At 40.6% G+C, this 25,752-nt stretch overlaps 1 protein-coding gene across 7 annotated transcripts in view; it reads left to right on the forward strand.

Moving 5' to 3' along the window:
- Positions 1 to 25,752, forward strand: part of ARID1B (AT-rich interaction domain 1B) — a 320,528-nt gene that overhangs the window by 238,439 nt on the left and 56,337 nt on the right. For all 7 annotated transcript variants that reach the window (XM_068677174.1, XM_068677171.1, XM_068677175.1 and 4 more), the window contains 2 exons: positions 14,645 to 14,824; positions 21,298 to 21,625. In XM_068677174.1, the coding sequence (XP_068533275.1) occupies positions 14,645 to 14,824; positions 21,298 to 21,625 (508 nt within the window). The remainder of the gene's footprint in view (positions 1 to 14,644; positions 14,825 to 21,297; positions 21,626 to 25,752) is intronic.

Consider the following 25,752-nt stretch of genomic DNA (forward strand, 5'->3'; position numbering starts at 1 on the left):
ACCCAAGCATCTCAGAAAGATGTGTGCATTTCTTGGCATGATTGGGTCTTGGCACTAAATGTGGCGCTGCTCAGTAATAAGTGTTAGTGTGTGTTCCTCACCTGGCTTTGGGGGATGAGTTAGGCGGATCTGACCAAGCTGTACGGTTTGGTTGAACCCTTTGACTGTTCTTACAGAACAAAACTGGGTGTCAGTATGTGGTCAGGGGAGACAGAGGGGCATGCAGAAGTAAAAGTTAGAAGACAGCTACTAAAACTGGGAAGTCAAACAAGTATATAACAGTGAGGAAAATAAAATGTACAGGTTGATGTAGCGTTGTTCTTCATCTATGGGGGGGATAATTGTGGGCATGTTCTTAGAGGAAATGTGTTTGGGAATGTTAACACGTAATTTTTTCACATTTCATATGTAGAATCTGGTGTAATATGTGTGATCCTTGTGACCCGTCTTGTACAAGAAGTTCATTTGTTTCATGCAGAAGATATGAAATTTGTAACTAGCTAGGTCATATTGATTTTGCAGAACGTGTTCCCCAAAGCTTCTCTAAAGTCTGCGCGATACGTGCATAAACATGCGTGCATTCCCTTTTGCGCCCTGTCATTGATTAGAGGCTCCTTTGAAATGGAAAACTTCACCTTTTAAAAAGGCTGTTACATTAGTTGATTCCTTTGCTTGCTTGAACTGGTTTCCACTGAACTTGAAGACAGGAAGGAGGGGGAGTAATGGGGACTCAAAGGGAAGGTGCTTGTCATTTACTGATAAAAACCTGAGCAGAAAATCGTTGCTGCTAAGGACACCTGATCCATAGGCATCTGTTACAGTAATTTAAACTCATGGCTTACTGATGCACTTTCTACAAAAAAAAAAAAAAAAGAAAGAAAAAAGAAAAAAATGAAAACAAAAAGCCTAGAGACCCTTCATAGGATAAGGTAAAGTTATTTGTTTTAGTACTTTGTGTAACATTTCTTTCCTTATTTAGAGAGATAATTGAATGAACAACAGGTTGCTAACAGTTTCCTGAAGAGAATCCTTTGCTCTCAATGTTTGGAAAAAAAAAAATGTTATCTATCAGATATAGTAAAATTTGATTATCAAGTGGAGTATGAACTGTAGCACTTCTGGATGCTAAACTACTACCTTGAACCATTAAGTTTACACATCTTTATTATTGAAGTGTTTGATTATATTTTATCCTATGTTATCCACGGTTACTCAGCACCCAGCTGGGATTTCTTATGTTTGCCTGCCTGAGGCTATACATCCCTGTCATACAGTGCAGTATGAAGCAATGAGCGAATTTTTACATGTACATTCTGTGTGTGAGAGGAGTAAAGGTGGCAAGGTGTGTACGTATGTACAGTAATAGGAATTTCTTGGGAGACTGGATTTTCTGTGCTCTTAGCTTACTTTTATATAGCTTATTACATTCTTTTTGTAATGATTGCATCAAAGTGCATACGTTTTAAAAATAATTTGAATTTTATTCATGTCAAACTGGTACATTTGGATCCAGTGAACATACTGTTGTAGGTAGCCTACTTCTCTTCTCATCCCAGAAGCGGTCACCAGTTACTGATGTTCAACGCCCAGTCAATGAAACTATTTCAGTTCTACCAATATGCATCATCTACAGTAAGAAATTCTTTGTAATTTTATGCATATAACCTGTGTCTCAATACACAAGACTTTCAAAGTACTGGCACTTTGAGTTAGACCCATATCACATTGGTAACTGTTGGAGTCCGAGAGCTGTGGAGATAGAAGGAGCAGGCTGCGCGGGGTTGGGGTCAGAAGGCTCTTGGAGAAGCAGGAGGAGCAGTGCTGGCTCACCTACCTACACATGCGTTTATCTGCTGCTGAATCCCAGCAGTTACCATTACTAGGGAATAACACGTGAAAATGTAGTCGTGCTTGTTGAAGCTAGTCATTGAAACTTACTGCTGGGAGGGATCCATGTTTTGCTCTTTGTTTCTCATATAGCTACTCCAGCTTTTTCTTTATTGTGACCAGAAGTAGATTTTTTTTTATTTTTTGTATTTACAAACTTTAGTTACATCAGTCCCTTGAGGCAGAGAAGCAGAGATACCTGTTGTACCCATCTGGCAAATACTTGAAGTACAGGGACTTATGTTGCCTATTCTCAACTACCAACCTGCCTGCTCTGCTGAAGTTTTGGAAGCTGCACTTTGAGGATGTGCTCAATAGCTAAAACTACTCTGTGGGCCAGAAGGTGTCTGTATGGATGAAATAGAAGCCAGCACATCCAAATTAACCCCCTGAACTAGTTTCCTGAAGTGTGAAAAGGAAGTCTTCTATCCTGACCTTTAGTTTATACTCCCACTCTTAATTTTGCAAGCTAAGGGAGATGTCCATTAGGAGATGGTATATGGATATTCACATAAGTAAACACTAATAGGAGAAAACGTGTCACAGTAATGCTGAAACAGACACTTTCACTCTGGGAGAAGTGAATGGTTCCTTACCTAATTTTGAAAAAGCATAGAAAACGTATTAAGAAAAGTAATATTTTTTCATGCTTTTCAAGTTGTGTATCCACACGTCCAGTTTCAATCTCATATTAAAATAGTGAATTGGGAGCTCCTGAAAACCATTGAATTTAATGGAAACGGTTAATGACTTCGTGTTATTACTCCAGCAAGCACCCTCATAATGGGGATACTTAAAGAAGCCTTATTTATTAGTGCAAATGTATATGGGCCAGAATTAATTTTTAAAAAATCTTTAATTGTTTTCCCCTTATAATTTTCACAGCGGTATGTAGTTAAATATTCATGATAATGCTGATGATATGCTAAAGGTCTGAAATAGATCTGGAGCCTCAAAATCAACACAGGTTATTTAACCCTTTTCATCTAATGCACCATTGGGGACTTGCTCAGTGAAATCCCAGAGCACTGGAATAATTAGAAGATAGTAATGAGGATTTAATTAGTCCTTGAGATATGCTGAAATAGGACCACTGAGAACTTTTCTGTTTGGACATGGATTGCAAGCAGAATTGATGCCGTTGCAGCTGCTGTGATGTGCTGGAAAATGTATTCTGTAGCTGGAGGCAGTTTCATGGCACCATTCTGTGCCTGTCAGATCTGTGCAGAAAGTGCCCGGAGTAAGCACCTCCAAAATTGTTGAATAGCCTTGCTCTTCTCCATCACCTTCTCCCAGTACCTTTTCTTTTTTTTTTTCTATTTTTTCTTTTCCTTTTTTTTTTTTTTTTCTTCTTTTTGTCATCCTTTCCATTCTGGCTGTTTATTTCTTTCTGCTGTTGACACGATCTAAGGATTGTTGTATGGTTACATGCTCTATGAAAAACATATCACAAACAGGGACAAGGAGTAAGAACAGGCTTGTAGGAGTACAGGTGTTACACTAAGCAAAATTGGGATCTTTTTGACACAAGTGCTTGTAAGCTTTATCCTCAGATCTAGACCTTATTTAGTATTATACCTTCACAGAAGTGATATTTATCAGTAGCTGCAATATAGTAAATTTAAATAGCTTTTTTGGCAGCCAAGATGTTATCCAGCAAGAGGTAGTAACAGATGGGATGTGATCAGGCATTTTGATGTTCTCTTTGTGCTTCCCTATAAACACTAAGTAGCAACTGAATTTCTGTAACTACAATTTCCTAATTTGCCCATTGGATTTCATGCAGGTATTTTTATCCCCTTGAACTGTTTTGTGGGCATGCTTATTTGTACACGGCCATCACATAAATTCCACTGTCATATATCTAACAAAATATAAATGTTTTTTCCTGCATTGAAGACACAGAATACCAATCTGGTATTTTGCCCCTACGATTTCTGATCAGATTTATGGTTTAATACTGACATTTGATGGTAGAGATTCTTTTCCCTGAAATCTATTTTCTTCTTACAAAAAAAAAAAAAAAGGAAACTAGAAGGAAGAAAATAGATCAAAGAATTCTTATTGCAACAAAAAAGATACTATAGTTTGCTTTTAGATCTTAAAAAGACTTTTTCCCTGCGAATACATTTTTTGCTCTCATTTGGGGATTTGGGATCTATTCAGAGCACTGAGGAGCTAGAGAATAAAATGATTCTTGTCATTAAAATTCTTCTGCTTGCCATGTTAACGATGACACCACTTAAGGTTAAATCAGACTTGGTAATAAGTTTACTTGATGTAGACTGAAGTGTTTCAGGCTCTTAGAGAAAGATGCTTGAGACATGCACTGAGTGCAAAGCCACAGGTATGTTTGAGTGCCTCTTCTGCACATAGTGTTCTCCAAGTGGGTCAGTACAGAGGAGCTAAGCTCCAGCTGGTATACAGGAACACCGTGCCAGGCTGGGAGAAAAATCTTCATGCCCAGAAAGCTGGGGTTAGATGAATTGTGCCCTCAACAGCCAGAAAAGTGCTTCATGTAAGGAGAAAAAGTAGGCTGTAGTTGAAGATGTCACATGTCTTTTGAGGGAATTATTCCATTACAAGGTTAGCCGTGTAAAACATCTCTTCCATCGCAAGTGATGTGACAGACCATATCAGCACTTCCATCCCCACTTCTTCTGAAGGATGCACAGGAACATACGGAGTTGATGTGTATGTGAAGGCAGGGCCATGCACTGAACTTCTTCAGTGACTCAAAAAGTTACGTTAGTTTCTTGGTTCAGTGAGCACTAAATTTATCAAGTCTTCAAAAGCATCAGTCCATCTTTTTTTTTTTTTTTTTCACTTTTTTTTTAAATTGATTGAAAAAGTCCTGATGCTTTAACTTAGATATAAAAAAGTAATTTAATCTTCCTTTCATTTGAAATGTGTTGGTCTGAGGAGCAGGGCTTTTGTTTGCTGTTTTTTTAATGTAAACACACTTCTTTGCTGTTTTTATTGCAGTAGCATCCAAAAGCCCCATTTTTGTACCCGTTGTAGTGTACTGCATCACACACCAATGTAAGCCTTTGGTGTGCAATGCGTGTGCCTTACAATGAAGAATCAAGATCTTTGGGATCACAGGTTGCTGGTTCTCACACAGAGCTGTGGGAGAGAAGAGTTTTGTGCCTGTTCGTCTGTCACACGTTGAAGGAAGACTTGCTTTTCTGGCTTTCAAAGTATTTGGGGTGGTACTACTGTGCCAAACCAGGTTAATTCTTAAAGGAATCAGCCACCATTTCAGGATGTTGGTTGCAGGCTGTACTTGGATTTCAGACATATACCAGCCAGAGCCAGCTTTAGGTTGATCTGATTAGTTGTGGTGTGCACTAACTATGCAGCAGCCCTGGCTATCTGCAAGAGGACAGGGTATGATTTGCATGTGATAAGGCACTCTGGGACAAGAGCAAACCTGCAGAAGTAGGATTTGAAGTAGATAATAATATCTGTACATTCAAAACCTGGAGTCAGGCCTCCCAAGCAAATTCTGTATACTAGCAGCTGGTCATTGCTTTCTTCTTGCTGATGTTAAATCTTGTTATACTTGGGGATGAATCTTTATTTCATTTTTTAAACTAAATTGGGGATTCTCTTTTTGAGATTAGGGAGTAGAATTGAATTATTCTGAGAGAGTTTATATAGTTGCCAGCGCAGAGGCTTCTCAATAGAAAAGTTTCCACTGACTTCATTAGGCAGACTTCAGATTCCCTGCCCCTGGGCTCAGGGAGTGAAGTAAGCCACAAGCCGCCATCGATGAAGAAGCTGACAAAGTGTCACCCGATGTTCCTGCCACCAGGCTCGCTGCAGAGCTGTGAGCACCGTCCCTGTCCCTGGGACAGCCTCCCATCGTGGCCTATAAAACTCCCAGCCACCTGTGCTCTGCCTGCGTAACAGCATCATTGCTTCAAGGACGCCCTGCTCCCTCGGCACCTGGGTTAACCTTTTTATGAAGCTTCTCTAAAAATAAAGAACTTCTGATCTAAGGTCCTTTATGTCTTTTTAAGTTCATATGTAGGGCAGTGAGCTGAAATCTATATAATAATGTGTGTATTAATAGCTAACACTAGATAGTTCTTTTCATCCCAAAGGATCCCAAAAGGCTGCAGAATAAACACTCGTCAGGGAACAGCTGCAAATCAAGGAAGGGAAGAATCAGTCGAATCATAACTCATGGTAAAATAAGACCGAGACGAAGACATTTGGGACTGAGGACAACATGCTGATTTTGTATTTTTGAAAAATATTATGATTTATTTTACGTGCATGCAAGACAGAAATGAGCCACTGTATGTATTTTAGTCGTGTCCACAAAATCCATATATATCTCACGGTATTCAATATATTTACTTCATGAAAAGGAAGATCTGAGTTGAGCCATGGAACCTTTGAACAGGAGTCTCTGGGGAGGTTAAATTTTTCAAACCTGAAATTTAGACCATTAAGCCTGCAGGCCTTGCACATTACACATTGAAAAATGCTGTTCCTTCTTTGCTCTCCTCCGTGATTTTCATAAGTATGCATGTTATTAGGGAAACTTAGACAAATGTTGATTGTATAAAGCAGGCAGGCTCCTCAGGTTTTTCACGTTGCTGTTCAGATTAATTCCAGCAGCCCAAGCTACCCGGTGAAATCGAGGATTTGCTTCAGCTGGGGAGGTGTGTGGAGGGATTGCTTTTGTACTGCAATTCACCGTTACCCTGATTTTCCAAGCACCATAGTAAAAGCATCCTGCATAAGGGCATGTTACAGTAACAAATTATGTGTAAGACACTGGATGAGCAATGAGGTTTTGGTCTCTCTGTTTATCAACATCTCCACAAATGTCTTTCCTTCTCTGAACTTAAAATTTACATCAGAGAGCATTAGGCAAGGTTTGCATTAGGAAAGGTTAGATATTTCTTCTCTAGCTACCATATGGGTAATCTGTCTGATCCTTCCCCAGATTCTAATTTATCAGTGATAGATTATATGAATTTCAAGGCTAGGCAGTAGCTGAGGGAGGTTTAGGGGTGGGAAAATTTTAAACATTATTGCGTGCTATACATAGACAGGGTTTTGTAATATCAGAGAGAGGGAAGCAGGGGAGATTCAGCCAGTTAACCTAATAGCACAGCTGGTAAAACACCAGGGGGTCTGGGTTAAAACCTTAGCTAGGTCATTAGTTTCCATCTTCCCCAAAGCTATTCACATTGTGAAGAGAAGCAGTCAGACAAATACACAGTGAAGAGTCTGTAAGATACATAATGAAGCATAATAAGAAAATACTTTAAAAATAAATAGAACCAGTCCAGCGCTTTTTCTTAAATAGAACATTGATCCTTTTGTAAAAAGGAAGAAATACCTCAGTGCTCTTTGCAGGAAGCACCAATTTTGCTAAAGTGATGTTTTCCAAAATTGCTGTTTTATGTACGCAAAGAAATGTCATCGAATGGGTGTGAAGAAATGTGGCAGTCATTCTGCAGACTGATGCCAATGTGAAGATCGTCCAGGTACAAAAGAGAAATCGTGTTGCTGTTATTCTGGCCCAGAGAATGCTCTGGCCCAGAGAGCTTTGCATGTTTTTGGTAGCATCCTGTGCACTTGGAGAAGAAGGAAAGGCTTTATGTTTCGTGAAGAAATTGCCCAATGTAGAAATTATTATTTTATTTTATTTTTTTGCAGTTAATGGGAAAACAACAAAGAAAAACTTTTTTTTTTTTAGTAGACTGTGATTGGAAAAAGAAGTGAGGAATACGATTTTTTTTTAGCTTTTATAAAAGTAAAAAATGTATATATCAAGAAGATCATTAGCCTTCTTTAAAGATTAAAGAATCAGCCTCTTAATTTCTCCAGTGTCAGTGGTCTGAGTGCATTCTTTAATGCTGCTACCCTTCAGTTGTACAGGTTGCTTCTCAGCAGAAGCATTCACTTGGTGGCAGGGATATTAGCAGAGCTCTAGTGCAGTCACTACCTGTGCATTACCCGTGTCAGTGTTGCTGCTTGGGACACATCTAACAGGCTCATACCAGAGCCATCCAAAGATATTTTATTGGCGCAGTGCTGTAACTTAGCTGTGCTAAATATGGATCAGAATCTTGTTTGCCATCTGTTTGTGAAGGTGTTTTATTGGATTTTTTTTTTAACCATCCTATTAACTGGACAGAAATACTGAGAATTAGTATTTACATCATCTAAATGAGGTTTATGCTCCAGAAACTGATCTATTCGGGCTCACCAAGCCATCGCCCTGTTGTGTATATCACTAAGCTGTATGTTCCATGCATGACAGACACAGGTTTTGTATATACTGTCATCAGTCCAGCTAGGCATGTTTTCATAAGGCTGTCCTCAAGAAAATGAGAATAAGAGCTGAGAAAAGTACATCATCTTTAATGTGAAGAAATCTTGTGACTCTGGAGGCCAGTTCTCTTATGCCACCTATGTGGCTTCACTGGATTGACTTGGGCTGCATTCTGGTAGATGGGTCAAACCTTCCTCAGATTCTTCATCACTGCTCTTTGTTTATTCTTATATAAAATTTCTGACAGGTTAGATTTTTTTCCCCCAATATCTAAGTATCCCTCACTGTGTCCTTTTTAATGAGCCACTCCAGTGTTGACCACACTGTTAGAAGGCCATTGTGGTACCATCACCAGTCTGTGCAGACAACCTGGCTTCACATTTAAGGTCCTGGTATCTTTGGTTCATGCAACAGTAACAAACTCGTTCAATTACAGAAACTCTGTTAGTGTTTGATCTTGTTCTGCGGGGTGTTTCCTCAGGGTGCTCTGAGGTGATGACTGTGGGCAGGGCAAAAACCCAGTCCAAAGACCTCCTCAGCTGAGGTGCCACCTGAGACTTGCCATCTGAGATGGGCAAGCTAGGGAGAGCTGCAGACTAGCTGTGATATTCCTGAGCGTCCTTCCACGGTAACAGCTTGCCAAATTTTATTACATTAATTGCACAGAAAATTCTTCCTTGTTTGTTCAGCGCTATCCTGCTACTTCTCACCCAGTGTTGTTTACCTAAGGACAAGCTGCATTTGCAATTTGCTGCTCTAGATCCATCTCAATTCTCTTGTGTTCTGGAAATCCTGGGACAGTGAATACAGCCCAGATGGCTGTCTGAGGAAGGAATGTCTGCCAGGAACTGTGTCACAAGTGTGCAAACATTTGCTCTTTTTTCTCAGGGGTACCGGTCAGTGCCATGCTAACATACTAAGCATTGGTACTTTGTGTGATTTCCCCCCTACACCTCCTGCAAGTTTTTCCTTTATCGGTAGTGAAAACCAACTCTCTTTTCAGATTTAATTCTTCTGAGCTGATTGCTAAGTAGAGAATTTCATGTTATTTTTCTGTAATTATTTGATATTTAGAAAATGTATCCAACATGTCTCTACTTTCCTCGCTCCATGATTTCCAGAGCAGTAAGTGGGCCTAGCCCCTTCCTTAGCATCTGCCCTCAAAAAAGAGGAACTTTACTTTGCCCGGCTCAGAATTGTTCCTGGGTTGTTTTGGTCCCATGCTCTTCCACTAGCCATACCTTGCTAAAAAGAGCAGTAAGCAATAGCCTGATGTATTTTTTTTCTCATGTAAGTACTTTTTTTGCAAAGTACCATGGCAAGTTGTATCTTACCTCATTTTTTATTTATCAGATTTGTAATTTAATGATGATCTGCTGTTGCTGTAAACTCCAAAGTTTTCCTGAGCTTAAAATGAATAAGTGTTGTGTGTGTTTTCAGTTTTAAGTCATTCATGAAAATCAATGAACTACTCCTGGCTAAATCAAAAGACCTCTCATTGACTGTGGGTTAAGTGTGTGCCAGTAGAGAGTTACTGTCTATCAGCAGATGTACAATAACTTGTTACTTTGCAGTCGCTTCCTTTGCATTTTAGCTCTTGCTTTCCTGGAAGGGCTTTTTCATATTCAAGCCAAGACTTTAAAAGATCAGAAGAATCCATTTCAGACTTTACATCAACACCCAGCACATTCTATAGAGTTTTTTCATGGTTAATGCTAAAGAGATAGTATTCATCAGATGATTTTGTATTGGTCATTGCACAAATGTAATTAAGAGAGCCTTAGTGCATAATTTCTTGAAAGTCTAGTAACTCACTGTTTTTAATCTCTTTTATGTATATCTATGCATAAGGGAAAAAGATTTTAGATGTTTTACAAAGGCACCGTATATGATATTAGCTATATGATGTGTGCTAAAAGGTGTTTAGTAATACATAGGACATTGGGAAGTTCATTTTTGTCTTTTTCCTCCTCAAAGGAGAAGAAACACTTCGCTCACAAATATCATAAGCTTTATCTATTGTGTATTATATCTCTGCATTTTGCCAAAAAGGAAGAAGATAAATATGCTGCTATGTGACCGTTTTGAAACATTGTATGTATGTTCTATCAGAACTTACAAACGCATTATCATTAATAATAGTGAGCTAATTGTTAATAGAATGCTACTGTTTCATTTGTAACTGAGAAAAAAATAAGCAAAGATGGCTTTACAACTTCAATTGGGTTCTAATAAAAAGATCTTTCTTTAGGTGTATGAATATAGTATAAAAATAGCTAGAATATGAGAGTACTTCTGGAAGGCTCAATATATTCAGCTACTCCTGAAATAGCTTAGTTTGCTGAATTCCACTCAAGTGTTTTCTTGGTAAGTAATCTCTTGTTGTGATGGCAAGCAAAGCATCATCCGTACCTCTTTTATCACTAACATTAGGGGAAAGGAATAGGTTTGCTCACTGATGAGCATGTTGCTGTTGCAATTTTTAAAGCCCTAACTCCTGGCTGTTTCCTATCAATTTCTTTAAAAAACAATGACAAGAAAAAAACACCCTGTTGTCATAGAGGTTGACATGTCAGATGCAGTCTGGCTGTTTAATCATTCCACCGCCTTTACTCCAGTGCATTTCTAATGTAATCCTACTTCCCTTCTTTACAAAAGCAAACTTTATCTTAGATCTAATTTTCTGGAAAGAAAATTTATTTCTGTTTGTATCGGTTATAAAATGAAGTTGAACACTAGGGAAAATGTGTGTAAATAAAGAAAAATGAATGTATGCCAGCTGCTCCCTTTCATTTCTGATCAGATTTCTAGAATTGATGTTGTTTTCTCTTTCTGATGCAAGCATGTTAACATCTTGACCAAGAACCCTTTTTCTCTCTCAGACATCTGAGCTTTCTGCAGATACTTGAAGCGCTTCAGACACATGCACTGATCTCTGAAGATTTACTGTGCCCTCACTGAGATAGATGAGGATAGAGTCATCTCTGTTCTAAGGGAATTCAGATCACATTATGGACCTGGTCTACCTTCTTCTCCGTGTCATATCTGTAACTGAAATAACTCCTCTGCTCTCTGGGAAGAGGTTGGAGCAGATCCTATTTTAAGGCCGTGTTTCAACATAACGTACAGACAGTAATATGGCACAGATATTCTTCCTGCATTTCAGGCTTCCTTTTTTGTTAATTCTCCACCTGTCCATGCTCAAGAGAAGATGGCAAAGCCAACGTCATTTGAGCACAGTCTCACACCCTCTGGGATGATGACACTGGTGCTTCATGTCAAATGCAGTTAAGGAGCCTGTTCAGTTTGTTTTAATCCAAGCCCCAGAGCTTACCTGCTCCGCCTCTGCTGCAGCATCTGTATAAACTGTAGTCAGAGCATGGGCCTGGGTAGTATCACACAGTTATCTCTGCTGTGTAATTACTGGCATGGCATGCTTTTGGCCAATGCCTGTGAGTGCTTCCTGAGCCACAGCCCAGGGCAGAGATGAAGCAGAACAAGGACTGCGTACAAGAGGCACATGGATAGTACTGCCAGGACTGAGTGGAGGGGTTTAGCCAAATGGACACAAGTGTCCCACACTGCTCTCTAGGCCAGGGAGTGCACCTGATGTGTTGTATTTATGACTGTACACATAGCCTGGCAGTGCACTCCACAGCATCGGAAACAGATGAGAAGAATTTTCCTGAAGAAGAGGTCATTGGGGTGGGAACATTTATTCCATTTATTACTCCAGTCCCTTCAGGAGCTGTTCTGACAACAGCAGAGCTGGCTAAAACTGATGTCCATGTTCTCCACTAGATTCAACAACTAGCAGTTCCTCAGCATCACCTGGAAATCACTACAACCCATGCAAGCTATAGCTTGTCAATGTGTCATCCATCCTTGCAGCGTTAAGAAAAGCATGGCTTGTGATAACTGGGCTGAAAACCTTCTATCACTAACACAATGCTTGCAGAGTTATCTCTCATAGATTAAAAGGCCCATGGTGAACAGAAAACACTCACTTCTTACTAGATACAGGACTGAGTTTACTATCTTTATAATAAAAAACTTAGTGTGACCAGTACAAAATTTTTCATTTAAATGGATCCCGTGAGTGTAATATATATATGGTGTGTGTGTGTCTGGAATGTGAGCATTTATTTCCTACAGACATATGATTGTATTAGGTTTTTAAATTAGTTACAGTACTGTCAGAAGCAGACATAGGCTTTATAATAAGATTTGTGTGAAAGTAGAACTATTTTAGAGAAAAGAGGGGTCTGTTTCAAAATCAAGCTAAATGGAGAAGTTGATATGAGTTTTTCTTTACAGAAGTGTAGAGAAGTGTGAATGCCAATATTTACTATTTCCCAAGCCTCCATTTCTCCTTCAGTTACTTGGCTTGCCCTCTCCCAGTGAGCACGGCTGGGCTTCCTCCAGAGCAGGTGCTGAGCTCTGACTTCACAGTTTCCTGAGGTCAGGAAAACTCTGTGTATATTCTACCCAAAGTTACGGTTGTTAGAGTTTAAGCGTGTTATGAGTTGAATTGCTCATAGTACAAAAGAACTGGGCGCCAGTTGGAGCAAGGCCATCTTAGTGTTGATTTCTTTCCTTACAACTTGTGGCTTTGAGCTTAAACTCTTTGATAGAGTTTTGATGGCTGGAGAAACATGTTAATGGAAGAAAAGGTTGTGGAGGGCTCAAAAACTGTATACTATATATTTTGTTTAAACTCAAATCCTAATTCCTGGTGAAGTACACACCACTTTTTTCATTTGTACAACCTCAAGATCCTGTCCTGTTGTGTAAAGCACTTCGTCACTGGTTTGCAAACAGGCAAGCAACATGGAGAAAGCAAGGCAGGTCGTTCGCCTGGTGTCACATCAATGGCAGCAGTGCTAGGACAAGAAACTTAACCCTGCCCGTCTGGGACGTGCTCACCCGAGCTGTGGTCTTCTCCTCAAGGGAGGTCTTTGAGCTGCCTGCAGGCCCATGGGTGCGGAGGCAGCTCGCTAGTCACAGCAGCTGTAGTGCCTTTGTGTTTTCAGCTGCTAGTTTGATCACACTAATGCAAGTGGCTCAAAAAATAACATTTTTTATTTTGCTTTTTCTAACCATTCCTTTCAGCAGCGTCCAGTTGTGCACTGACTGTCAGGGGTTTTGTTGTTACCTGATGGAAGGAGAGGCCCAACCAGTGCTGACAGGCCGGGTGTCTCCCTCGGCTTTCAGCTTCATCCCTCCGCACACACGCTCCACTTAAAGCACTGGAGGGAAGAGGAAGCAGGCGTCCACAAACACTGTTTCATCCCTCTGCTGTGGCAAAGCAGGGGTGCCTGGACAAGCTTCAAGGCAGGCCAAACGCAGATTTGCTCGTGCACGTTTTCTTACCTCCCAGCAACGTGTGGTACCTCACACTCCCCTGGGCAAGGGCGAGCCATAAGGAGGCCTTGCGTGGAGCTGGGTGCAGCAGAGCAAATGCCGTGCCTCTGCATACCCCTGTTTTGCCCCACAGAAATACGAAGATGAAATTTAATATGCGAACAGAACAGGAAAGAAAGTGGATTTCCTCAAGAAACAGGAAAATAACTTACTGTCTCCTCAGCTGCAAGCAACGCTAAAACTTAACAGGGTGAAATACTACAAAACCAACATCCCTTCATAGATGGTTCATGGGCAGGATTGCAGGATTTCTCCCATTTTACGAAAACTAAAAAGAATAAACAGAAAAACCTTCTTCTGCCTCTCATTTAATAGGGTTGGTTCTGTTCCTTTATATGAAGTTTCCAGATTTTATAGCATTTTACTAGGTCTTTGCTGCAGCTTTTGAACCTTAAATTAAATTGGGATTCATTAATACATTTATGAAAGGAGAAAGAAGAGAGAATGCAGAACAGACATGCTGGTGACAGACTGGAAGAAGGTTCTAGGGCACAGATACATGTCAAAATGACCTTTTTTCTGGCTGGTTTGGCTGGTTTTCACATAAAGGGAAATTTTAGCTTCTGAGAATGTGTGGGCAATAGAAAAAATTACAGTGGACTTTTGTAGGCTCAAGGTATGCATTTTAGTAGCAAACTATATTTTTGGAAGCTATGATATTCCTATCATCAGTCATCAGGCAAATTCACTACTATTTATTAGACATTTGCGGATATTTGCCTTTTTTGTTTACTTCTAGAGGTCGTTCTAGTTTTAAAATCAGCAGCCATTTGTAACTAAGCAGGACTCTCCTGTCTTTCTTTTACAACTAAAAGCTTGTATACAAGTTGTGGTTACTAAGACAGCTTTGCTGATTTTGAGGTGCATTTATTTCTGTTGTATGAACACTACTGGTTTTCTGGATATCTTTGGTCTGAAAATAACTAGGGAATTTTGTTTGGTTTTTGTTTGTCTCTGGAATGTCAAGGATTTCTTAAATAAAGAACAGTCACTTTAATATTAAATTTTACTTTGGTGCTTTTTTCCATTTAGGTTTTATGGCAGGCATACAGAGGAACCCCCAAATGTCACAGTATGGACCTCAACAAACTGGACCTTCCATGTCACCACACCCCTCACCTGGAGGCCAAGTGCATCCTGGAATTGGTAGCTTTCAGCAGAGTAATTCAAGTGGTACTTATGGGCCTCAGATGAGCCAGTATGGACCACAAGGTAAAATCCTTGCTGTTAATATGTATCATAATTTCATATACATATATATGTTTGTAAAAAAAAAAAGAGAGATATGTATCATGTATATAAGAAGACAGGTAGGTATGTGACTTATTAAAAATATAAATAAATAAAATCCACATACACCCAACACCCCCATGCCCTGTCCTTTAAAAATAATAATAATAATAATAATAAAACATTAAAAAAGTCATTCAGAACATTCAGAGATGGTGCTACACCTTGTGGAAGAAGCTGTTTCTGTTATTAGCACCTCTGTATAAAAATAGTGATGATAAACTGAGCAAGGAAGTGATGAGTCTGTTGCATTGCCAGGGCCATTGTTTAGGAGGCCTAGCATGTCATGTCTGCAATGTCTAATTGACCACGCATGGAATAAGGGTCCGAACGCCAATCCCAAAATAGGACTTCTTTTCTTAGATGGAATCCCAAGGCCAATCTGAGAAAGTGCAGTGACTGCGAGGGTTAAAGTCTTCTAACGAGCATAATAATACAGTGGCTACTGTGGGAATATAATATTGAGCTCTAATGTATACGGTTTGTGAATTTTAACTAACCCTTCAGACTGAGAGAGACAGTTCCTTTTATTTTGCTTGTTTGACAAAACTGTTGAAGGACTAAAACAAAAACAGAAGAAACAATTTCTGCCCCTGGACATTCAATGCATGCAACCTTGAACTTGTCTGTTGTTTTGCCTTTAATGGATAACCTCTATAAAGTATGCATCTGTTTAGAGGTTTAACGAACTTCAAGTCAAGCTGCAGAATATATAAGGGGAAGTATTTTCTTTAAAGGTACATCAAGAACCTCTTCTATTTCAGCAATTCCTACTATTTCTTTCTTACTGAAAATCCTCAAAAAGGATTGGAACCAGAAATGGGAAATTCCATAAGGGCCCAGTGGCTTGCCCATGCTAGCAAGGATGGCTATTTCAGTCTCCAGGGTTTCTGAGAACTAGTTCTGTTGTTTGAAGGGCGTCTTGCTGCCCTATGCAATGTTCCTTTCATTTTCATCTCTGGATTGCATTTGTTTTAGTCTTCTGAGCACAGGGCTACAAGCCAAGCTCTCCTACTTTCTAATTTTGGCTCTGCCTTTTACTCCATCTCTCAACTTAGGCAAGTAGATTCATTTCTCTGCTTTGCTTTCCTTAACTGTAAAATGGGGCTAGCAATGCCTTATAGCCATGTGTGAAGATTAATTACCCAACTCCAGTTGACTGGTGCTTTCCTTTTATTTGGAAAGCGTTTTGTGGCCATAAAATGCTGTCCAAGTGCTTATTTTTATCTGCACAGAGAGCAACTAGCTTAACTGGTAAAAATCCAGTGGATTTATGATGTGCTATCCTGACTTCCAGCTGTACGGCTGCTGCTGAGATTCCGAACCATGGGAATAGTGGGTGTCAAGTGCAGTAAAACATTAGCCATCCACACTGATTGAGTGGAAAGGTTTTTGTACTAAATCAATGCATTTAAGTAACACGCCGAATACTACTTTCTTTTTTGCTTGAGTTCAGCAGTTCTTTTCCTCTCGCTGTAGATGAAAGTGCCTATGTAATGATTTTATGGGTCGCGGTCAGGAAGAAACGGCTATTAAAAAGTGAACTTGAGGGGCAGGAAGAAAATGAGCATCATTGTCATTAACAGGCCGTTTCAGAGGGGTCTGGTGAATAGTGTGATAGATGAAAAGCATGTTCTTCTGCCAGCTCTCGGAGAGTACTGGTGATCCCATGCACTGGTCATCATAAAATTAGGGCCCTGCAGGCTTTAAGCTCTACAGGTAACAAATAGAGCAGAAGAATACCGCGTTTTCACTGGGCTAATGTGACCATTAATAAAATACTGGGATGAATATGGTGATATTTCAGTCATGTACTTACCTGGATTTAAGATTTTAATAGCATTTTTCATTTTTAATGAAAGCAATCTGTAATTGCATCTCTAACATACCCTCTTACAAAGCACAATTATATGCCAGTGTTGATGAATTTATAATACTGTATCCCCATTTACTTTTTATTGCCAAAATAACAAATATATTAAAAATCACCTGGGTTGCAAACTAGTTCTTAAATTATTAAACTACAGTCATTCTTAAGGATTTTGTTTGCTTTTCTCATTTTGCTCACATAGACCTTCCTCCAAATTATTGTTAAGCATTGGCTGAGTTGGACAGGACTACTTGTATTTTTATATATGTGTCAAAGCATTTTGTGACATTAAGCTTAAATGTTGAGTTTAAACATAGTCTATATGTAAATATTGTATTTTGCTGTGTTCAGTCCTGGAAAGTAACACTTAAGTCTGCTGTCTTTCTCTGCAATGGATTTGCTCGCTGTAGTGAAGACTACACCAGTAAGTTTGAGTTGGAAGAATTAACCCACAGTTCACAAGAGCAGAATGATCCATCAGATGCATATAGTTGATTTATTTGTTCTTTGTGTGTTTACATGACATTTATATCTATAAGAAGAGTAAAACATATTTGCCCAGGAAGCAGTTCTGGACTGGGGACCTAGCCCAATGCTGTGAAAGCATTTCCCACAAAAATAAAAAATGGCTTTGGCTGCACACTTCTGTATGTCTGTGATATAAAACAGGAGGATAGAGTACAGAACAGTAGTTTAATTTTTGGTAAACTCCCAGCAGTTTTCTGTCCCCAAGAATAAAAAGAAGCAAAGTGAGAATCGGAGCTGAAAGAAACAGCCTTTCTGTTTTGTATTTGGGCAACATCTAGCTTGTGAGCTAATGAAGCTCTGGACTATGACCCGAGTATCAAACTGCTGTCACAGCAAAATGTCCTTTAAATGCACTCTGGAGAGCAGTCAGATACTACAGTCAGTTGGATCTTTTAAGACCAGGGCAGAGAAAAAACTTACTGCAGATCAGTAAAAGCTGTCGGAAATGCATCCCATCTCCCTACCTTTTCCTGCTGAATTCAGCAGTAACACTGTTCTGTTTGGGTATAACAAAGAGAAGAACCACTAGTGAATGTATTTGAACCCAAACCCCAAAACTTCACGGTAAGTTAAATGCCCTTTTGTTTGTGGTAAAGTAATATGAATGCGTATTTGTGCTTTGTAACCTTTAATGTTGGACTGTAACTTTAATGTTGAACTCATTTCACAGAAGCACTCTGGTATTTTGCTCCCTCTGATTTCAAGAGCCTAGATTTTCAAAGTGGTAGCATCTTAAGGATGAGCTGCCCTAACTATCTTGAGAGTCTGGGCCTCCGAGTTCAGTCCCACACGTGCTACAGGCCGTGGAGTTAAGACTTAAAAACTAGCCACACATACTGAAGGCCCCTAGGTGAAATACTTTACAAGAAATTCAGCACAATGTATTTAAATTGTCTGTATCTGTATCGGGAAAACTTGGTGGTTAAGTGAACATATAAACAATTCTAAAATGTCTTTTAGATACTATTTTTAATACCATGAATGTGACCTCTGTCCCTAAAGCAGAGAGCAAAGCTAGCAGGCAGTTCTCACATTGCCCTCTCTTTGGCTGCCCTAGAAATGGCAAGGTATCAGAGCACTTTGTTCAGCAAACCTGGACAAAGTGGACTGAAGTTTCAGCAGTAAGCATGAACATCTGTCTTTGGCAGGTTGTTTGTAGGCTTTTTCACGTTTTATCTTCACTATGCTGCTTTTTTTCCCTCCTGATTCCAGTTACCATGTTGTTTTTTTCTGATTCTTTTGAGACACCGTGTCTGTGGGCACAATTCTGCTCTGGTTGGGGGAGCTGGAATCAAAAATCCCTTTGATATGGAGGGGAGGAGTTGTTCAGTGGTATTGTACAGCCGCTGTTGCCAGGCTTGTACCCACTTGAAAAGTGTGGGCTCTTGGACTTGGCTGCCTGACACGTCCAGCTGATGTGGGCTGGCCTAGCATCTGCTGCATTCATTGTGTTTAATGCTGCATCCATCTGTTTTCTGTCAAAGCCACTGCCAACAAATTACTAATCTATTAGAGAAACATGGAAATAAGATTGCGCTCCTCATTCCTGGCAGTTCCTCTTGTATTTTGTTTGGCTTTTATTTTGCCTTTTTTTTGTGGTCTGGGAAAGGTATAAGAATAGCGAGTACTTGAGGTATTGAGGAAATGCTTAGGAAAAAAAAACATGGAAAAAACATTGAAACTTGTTTTCCTTACTGAGAAGATACCACTTCCCTGTGCTCTTGGACGCGTATCCCTGGAGAGGAATGATTAGGAGCTATTTTAACCGAGCCACATATTTTTGTGGAGAAGATTCCACTGCTTTTTTTTTTTCTCTGTTGTGCTTATGCTGGAGAAGCCAAAACATGAAAGAAGAGATTTTATGTCCCAATTCAAAATAGCATCAAAACAGCAATAGTATTTAGCACTGGTGTTTGCTCCTCCAAGTGTGCTGCTGAACTGTACTTTGTGGAGCTGAACTGACAAAACAAATTGGCTTTATGTAAATTGGACTGACAGTAGCTCCCAGTGATTATGGATATCAGGTCTGCTAGTGCAGGGAGTGCATTTGCTTCACTTTTGGAAGCAGTGTTTCTAATAGTACGATAGCATGTACATAAAATGTGTTAACTGGGTGCATGTAATCCTCGAGCGTACATATACTCCATCTTACTGCGTTGTATTTTTCTTACAGAAAGCAACTGGGAAAGCAGAGCAGCATCCGAGTTCTGTGTTACAGGTTTAACACTAAGCAGAGCAGTAAGAAACTAACGAGCCCTTCGGTTTGTGGGCACATACAGGCACATATGTTGGATCAGAGGGGTGTCTTGGGCAGGTCTCAGCAAACAAAACTGTGGTTAGGAGCGATGGCTCGCTGCACAGCAAACGGTCAGCTGGCAGCAGCTGAGCCTAGAGGAGGAGAAGAAAAGGCAGGGCGGGCTGAAGTCAGCACACAGCTGAATCTAGCTGAGCCTTTCATCTCTGTTAAACCACATATCGTGGATCCTTCTGCGAAAAAAAAAATGCATGGACAAATTTGGTTTCTAAAACTGAAGTGAAGCATTGTTCCATTTCCTTGGAAAGCGTAGGTCACACATGTTTTTGCTGAAGAGAACTTGTACCAGAGTGAGTCAGTTGCTGGGTGGGGAGGAGGGGAGGATTAGCCAAAGCACAGCAGCAGGAGTGTATGAATTAATTATGTGTGCATTCAAATGCTGAATGAATATATTTATTTTAAATATAAACAGGAGTTGCATGCCGCTGACTCCTCTGCCTGGTAGCTGAGGCCTGAGGAAAGATGTAGCTGATTTCCACGCTCAGGAAGAGTCCACTGGCTGCCGCCTTCAAACGAGCGTGGGAATATCTAAGGGTAGTCAGGAAACTCTGCTCGGAGGCATCCCGCGGGGAGGGAATGGGTCACATTTCCACTAATCTGGACGAGATGGAAATAAAGACGAGTCAAATCTGATGACCGAAGTGGTGTAATGCGATCCGTTTCTTAAAATACTTTTCTGTCGTATCTTTACCATTTTTTTTTCTTTTCTCATGCTGTTTGGATTTGTTTCTAAAACACTAAATGCCATACTTACTCTTTTTTTAGCTCTCAATATGATAGGAAAGTCAGTACTCAGGTAATCACGTACTCAGTTTAAGCTGCTGAAAGTGGTGTAGTTTGTTCCTGTGACAATGGAGACTGGGGTCAGCCAGGTTTTCATGCCATCCTCATAAGGCACTCCTTTATACTAGCATCTTTGTAGTATTGGTGATTACTCCTGTGATACTAGCGTCCCCAGAAGCGCTGCCCTGTGAGCTAAGGCGCTCTTTGCTGGCAGAGCCAAGCTTTTCACTTACCAGGGTAAGGGTGGGAGGGAGCGGGAATGTTCCTGAGGGCCTGGCAATAGGTCAGTCCAGAGCATCTCCGACACAAATGGGCAGAATGGTTAGGAGCAAGGATCCAGTGAGAATAGCCTGTTGCAGAAATTGCAGGAAGATGAAGAATGAGGACATGAAATTACAAAAGTAAGACTCTCTCTTGAGCTTTTGTAATGGGCTTCTTACATGCTGTGTATCTCGACTGCACAAGGCGTTTTTGTACTGTGTGCTGTGTTGTTAACCCTCTGGAGGCCACGGTTTTCTGTATTTGCTGTTATCCCATGACGTTTATTAGGCAGAAAATGTGGAAGGGTACGTGGAAATGATGTTCATAGGATAATTCAGGTTGGAAGGCTGCTCAGGAGATTTTCTAGGCCAACCTTGTATTCTAATCGGGGTCAGATGTAAGATCAGAGCAGGTTACTCAGGACTTTACCCAGATGGGTCTCGGGGGAATCAGAACAGCATCTTTGGGCAGCTTGTTCGTTGTGTACCTGTCCTCACGGTGACAAAGTCGCTCCGACTTGGGTCCTGCGTGGTTCCCTTCAGTTCGTATGTGTCACTTCTGCGGCTGCTGATGTCCTAAACAGAAATATTTGCTCAAAAGCTTAATGTTATTCTCTGTTCTTTTTATCATTTTGTTTAGGAAACTACTCCAGACCACCAACATACACTGGCGTGCCCAACACAAGCTACAGTGGCCCAGGACCCGGCATGGGTATAAATGCCAACAGTCAGATGCATGGACAGGGGCCAAGCCAGCCTTGTAGTACCATGCCCCTGGGACGGATGCCATCAGCTGGGATGCAGAGCAGACCATTTCCTGGAAACATGAGCAGTATGACCCCCAATTCTCCTGGCATGTCTCAGCAGGGAGGCCCTGGGATGGGCCCACCCATGCCATCTGTGAACCGTAAGGCACAGGAGGCGGCTGCTGCAGTGATGCAGGCTGCTGCGAACTCCGCTCAGAGCAGGTATGCAACCAGGTGAAAGGAGTTGAAACGAGTGGCAGTGCTTTTCTTTATCGTTTCTGAAGCAACAATGCTGTAGAGGTGCACACATACGCATTTATACATGTTCTGTCTGTGCCCCTGCCTCTGAGAGGAGACGGTGCGTGGGAAGAATATTTTCTTTAAATGCAAGGGGAAAGCATGCCGTTGGATATTTGAGTTACACTCTCAAAAAGCAGCTGTGATGATGAAGATGAGAGCCACTTCCATTTTGGTTCTTGGCACTGTAGGCTTTAGGAAAACCCACAGGGCTGTGGTGACATTAGGAGCTGAAAACAAGCCCTGTACAACTTGAAACCCATGAGCTGGATATGTGTATTTGATCTTTGGTAGAGAGGGGGCCAGCACGTCCCTGGCAGCTTGCCCCTGCCAGGGAGTAAGGAAGCTTATGAAGCTGCCCATCAAGTCTTGTGCTTACTGCCCACGTGTGAGTGGCAGCCACGATGACAGTTCTCTTCTACGGGATGTTCCTGTTCCTAGGCAGGCATGCTGAGGGGAGCAGCTGGAGGGGAAAGGCAGAAGGAGGCATGAAATCAATGTGTAGTTATCTGGAGTTGATAACTGCCACCTATGCATCTGTATGAGAGAACCTGCAAATTCAGGATTTTGGAGGCTGGAGCCACTGTCTGGCTTCTTGTCTCCCCTTTGAGCAGCATAACTGCACACTGCCATTTGTGCGTGGATTTTGGCAAAGGCATTTTTCTGTCCATGGTTATTAAGATGACTGAGTACTTACAGTGAAATCATATTTTCTGGGAAATTTTCGGATGAAGTAATTTCCACATTTCCCTGGACTGAAATAATTCCTGCTGTATTTATTATCTTTTTTTTTTTTTTTCTGTTAAAAGAAGTTCCATTACATTTGAGAATTACACAAAGCTGGTTGCACTGTTCTGGTAAGCAAGTTTATGCGTGTGCATATCGAGCATCTTGCATTCATTTATGCATATGCATACACGTGTGCGCATACACACATACAGGTATTTATCATTCAAGACCAGTGTTTCTGGACACCAGAGTTGCTGTGATTCCAAGGCACAGTGTAGAAACAAAAATAGCAAGTTAATGTGTCCCCCCTATCTGTTGCTTTCTTGCTTTGTGAGTTTGGAAGGCAGGTGGCTTCTAGTGATAAGCAACAGCAAACTTCTAAAACAATAACAGTAAATTTAGTGTACTTCATGTTCTTCTTCAGAGAGACAGAACCACGCTCCTTTAAAATAGACCATGCTTCTGCAGATATTTGTGAACCAGCAGTCTCTTGCTTGTGGTGGGTGTTTTAACGGGCCTGTCTGGTCAGATTTACAGGAGTCTGCTTCTGGCTGGCTGGTTAGGCTGTAAGCTGATAGGTCAGGCAAGAAGGAATAAATGGGCCATCGCTGCAGCTGCAGGGACACTTTCTTTATAATCACATAATGAAAGGAAAAGGACATATTTGTTGGTGTTTGCAGCAAGACTTGGTTTGTAATAAGTACAAGGTATTTGGTTGTGATTCAGCTTACACTTCGGGCATAGTGTGTTGTGTTTGATCAAAAACTAGATTAACCCATCGCCACTCCTATCTCTCACAGCTTCCTCCCAAGTCAGTTTTGTAGAACTGCTTTTGGATTCTAGCTTTGCCTGGGCAAAAATACACCATTTTGGAGCCTTTTCATCACAGAATGCTCATTCCAGTGATCCAGCACCTGTAGAGGAAATGCAGTCATCAAATACCTATTGCAAATACTGGCTATATATAGGGCCATTTATAAACTGCAAATTGAGCAAAACCTGTCACCCCCCTCAGATGCCACAAGGCTGCAAGCACACTGTTTTCCCCTCAATCTCAAGTCATCTGAAGGGGAGAAAGCACAATGGCTTCTGGCAATTCCTGCAAGTCCTCCTTCTCTTGTACATGGAAAGAAAGTACTTGTCAGTGATTCGTATTTGTGATACCAAGCAAATCCAAAGAGGCTGTTCTTTTGTTCTGCTTTAGGCCACCATACATTAGGTCGCCTGCTTATCCCAGCCAGGCTAGGGCTGGCGGACACCCCACATTTTTGCCTCGCAGCAGGGCTGTGCAAACATCATTCTCCTGACCTATTAATGTTTTTGTCATTATGGTCTCAGCAGTGAGCCACTCCCCCAAAGTGTGATACCTTTCTGACGTGATCTACTGCAGAAGTGATGACAGGATTTCTTAATGGGATTTTGAAGTTTTGAAATTTCTCTGAAGTTTTATTACACTGTAATTGAGTGTGAACATCTTTGAAAAATTTCAGCCAGTAACTGGAAGGATTTTTAAGAGCTTTAGATATTCGGACCAAAACATGCCCTGAAATGTAGCTACTGTTTTTTCAGCAAAGTTCTTCCAACTATGATTTTGTAACCATGTTATAAGTTAAAGCACAGGGAGAATGTATCTGCACAGATTTCTATCCTGTTGCTTGCTCACAACCTTGTCTAATTTCACTCGAGATTCAAGTTTCATGGGCTTCCCTGCCATCAGATTACTTCATTTATTACCTCCGTAGGAAATCTGTAATACCCAGATTGCTGCTGCCTTCATGGTTATTAACAAGTTTCAATCACCAGTTTTCTATAGCTGCTTTTGTTTGTGTTGTGTTGTTTTTGTTTTTTTTTTTCTCTTTTCATTAATAACATCATTCATATATGTATGTGCACATGAAAAAGTAAAAAAGCAAAACAAAAAATGAAAACAGAAGTCTTCTGGTTCTTCTGTTTAAAAGGCAAAAATCAGTGAAATGGGAGAAAACTTGCACCATGCTATTTTCTCTAATTGAAAAGACATCTACTGTTATATGCCAAAATGCTTGAATAATATCCAGCCTTTTTCTTTGTATGTCTTGAGTTGATAAGATTCAGCTGTGGAGTTCACAAACTGTTGGGTTTTCATTACCACAAAATACACCCCTCTATGTGGAATTAAGGGGAAAATGAAATGGTTGTGTCAGAGTCATGGTTACACAGCAGTATTTCTGTACAAGTTGGTGGTGATCCCCTTCAAGGTCAACTTGTTGAATCAGTAGCCAAGTATCAATAGGGGAGAGAAATTTATCTTCAGCTGCTAATCCACAGGATTTGTCCTTTACCAACTCAGGAGTCTCATTTAGACATAGAAAGCTGGTTTGCCTCTGCTTTGCCAAGCCACATTAAGCAGCTGTGTAAAATGAATTTAAATGGCATGCATCAGAATGAAATCACTTCCACTGGGGCAGAAAATCAATGTTAGTTAACAAGGGCTGGATGATCAAGATCTGAGTGTCAGCTGGTTATACCTAGGCATCATCAGCAGCACAGACCACTACTCTGATTTAGGAAAGATAAAAATATGAAAATAGCAGTGGATGTGGAAGATAGTAGGTTTACACCATGTGAGTTAGCCTTTGACCTCACCAGGAGATCAGCTCTAAGTTAAGCTTGGATTGCTTCCTTCAGCTGCAGAACACCTTTCCTGTAACCTAAAATCTTACAATGTACTAGGCTCCCATGCATCCAGGCAATGCAAAATAACTCTCTAATACTCTGTATTGTAATTCTACTTACTTTCAGGAAGACAGTGTGCAGGAACTGCAAAATTGTGTTTTCCTTTTTGTGTCTTGGTTGCAACACACCTGTTGACTGATAGAGACTGTACTTTGAGGGCCTAATACATCCACTGAACTCCAAGCAAATACTTTTGTTAACTTCTGTTAGCGCTGCCCAGGACACCAGGGGCTGGTTCTGTTCTTGGAGGTCACAACTCAGTGGAGACCTCTAAAGACAAGATGGTTTCAAAACATTAAATTTTTTAGCACACTATAGTTTGTGCAACGATAGACATATTTATACTGATACATAAGAATTTATGTGTGTACAGATCTGAAACGCAGTGATCCTTCAGTAAAATCAAGCATTTTAAACAAACAAGATAGCATTTTCTCTGCTAGTGGGGATGTGAAGGGCAGCAAATTTAGCCAGTATCTTCTCTAAACTCTAGCCAGTTATGAGTTCCTCAGTCTGTGGATGCCCATCTTGAAACTTCTGGGAACTGTGTGTTCACTGTGAGCTTTTATGTTTACTACAACAGTAAATGCGCAGTACAGACGTTAGAG

This window comes from Anas acuta, chromosome 3 (genome assembly GCF_963932015.1).
Source record: "Anas acuta chromosome 3, bAnaAcu1.1, whole genome shotgun sequence".
NCBI lineage: Eukaryota > Metazoa > Chordata > Aves > Anseriformes > Anatidae > Anas > Anas acuta.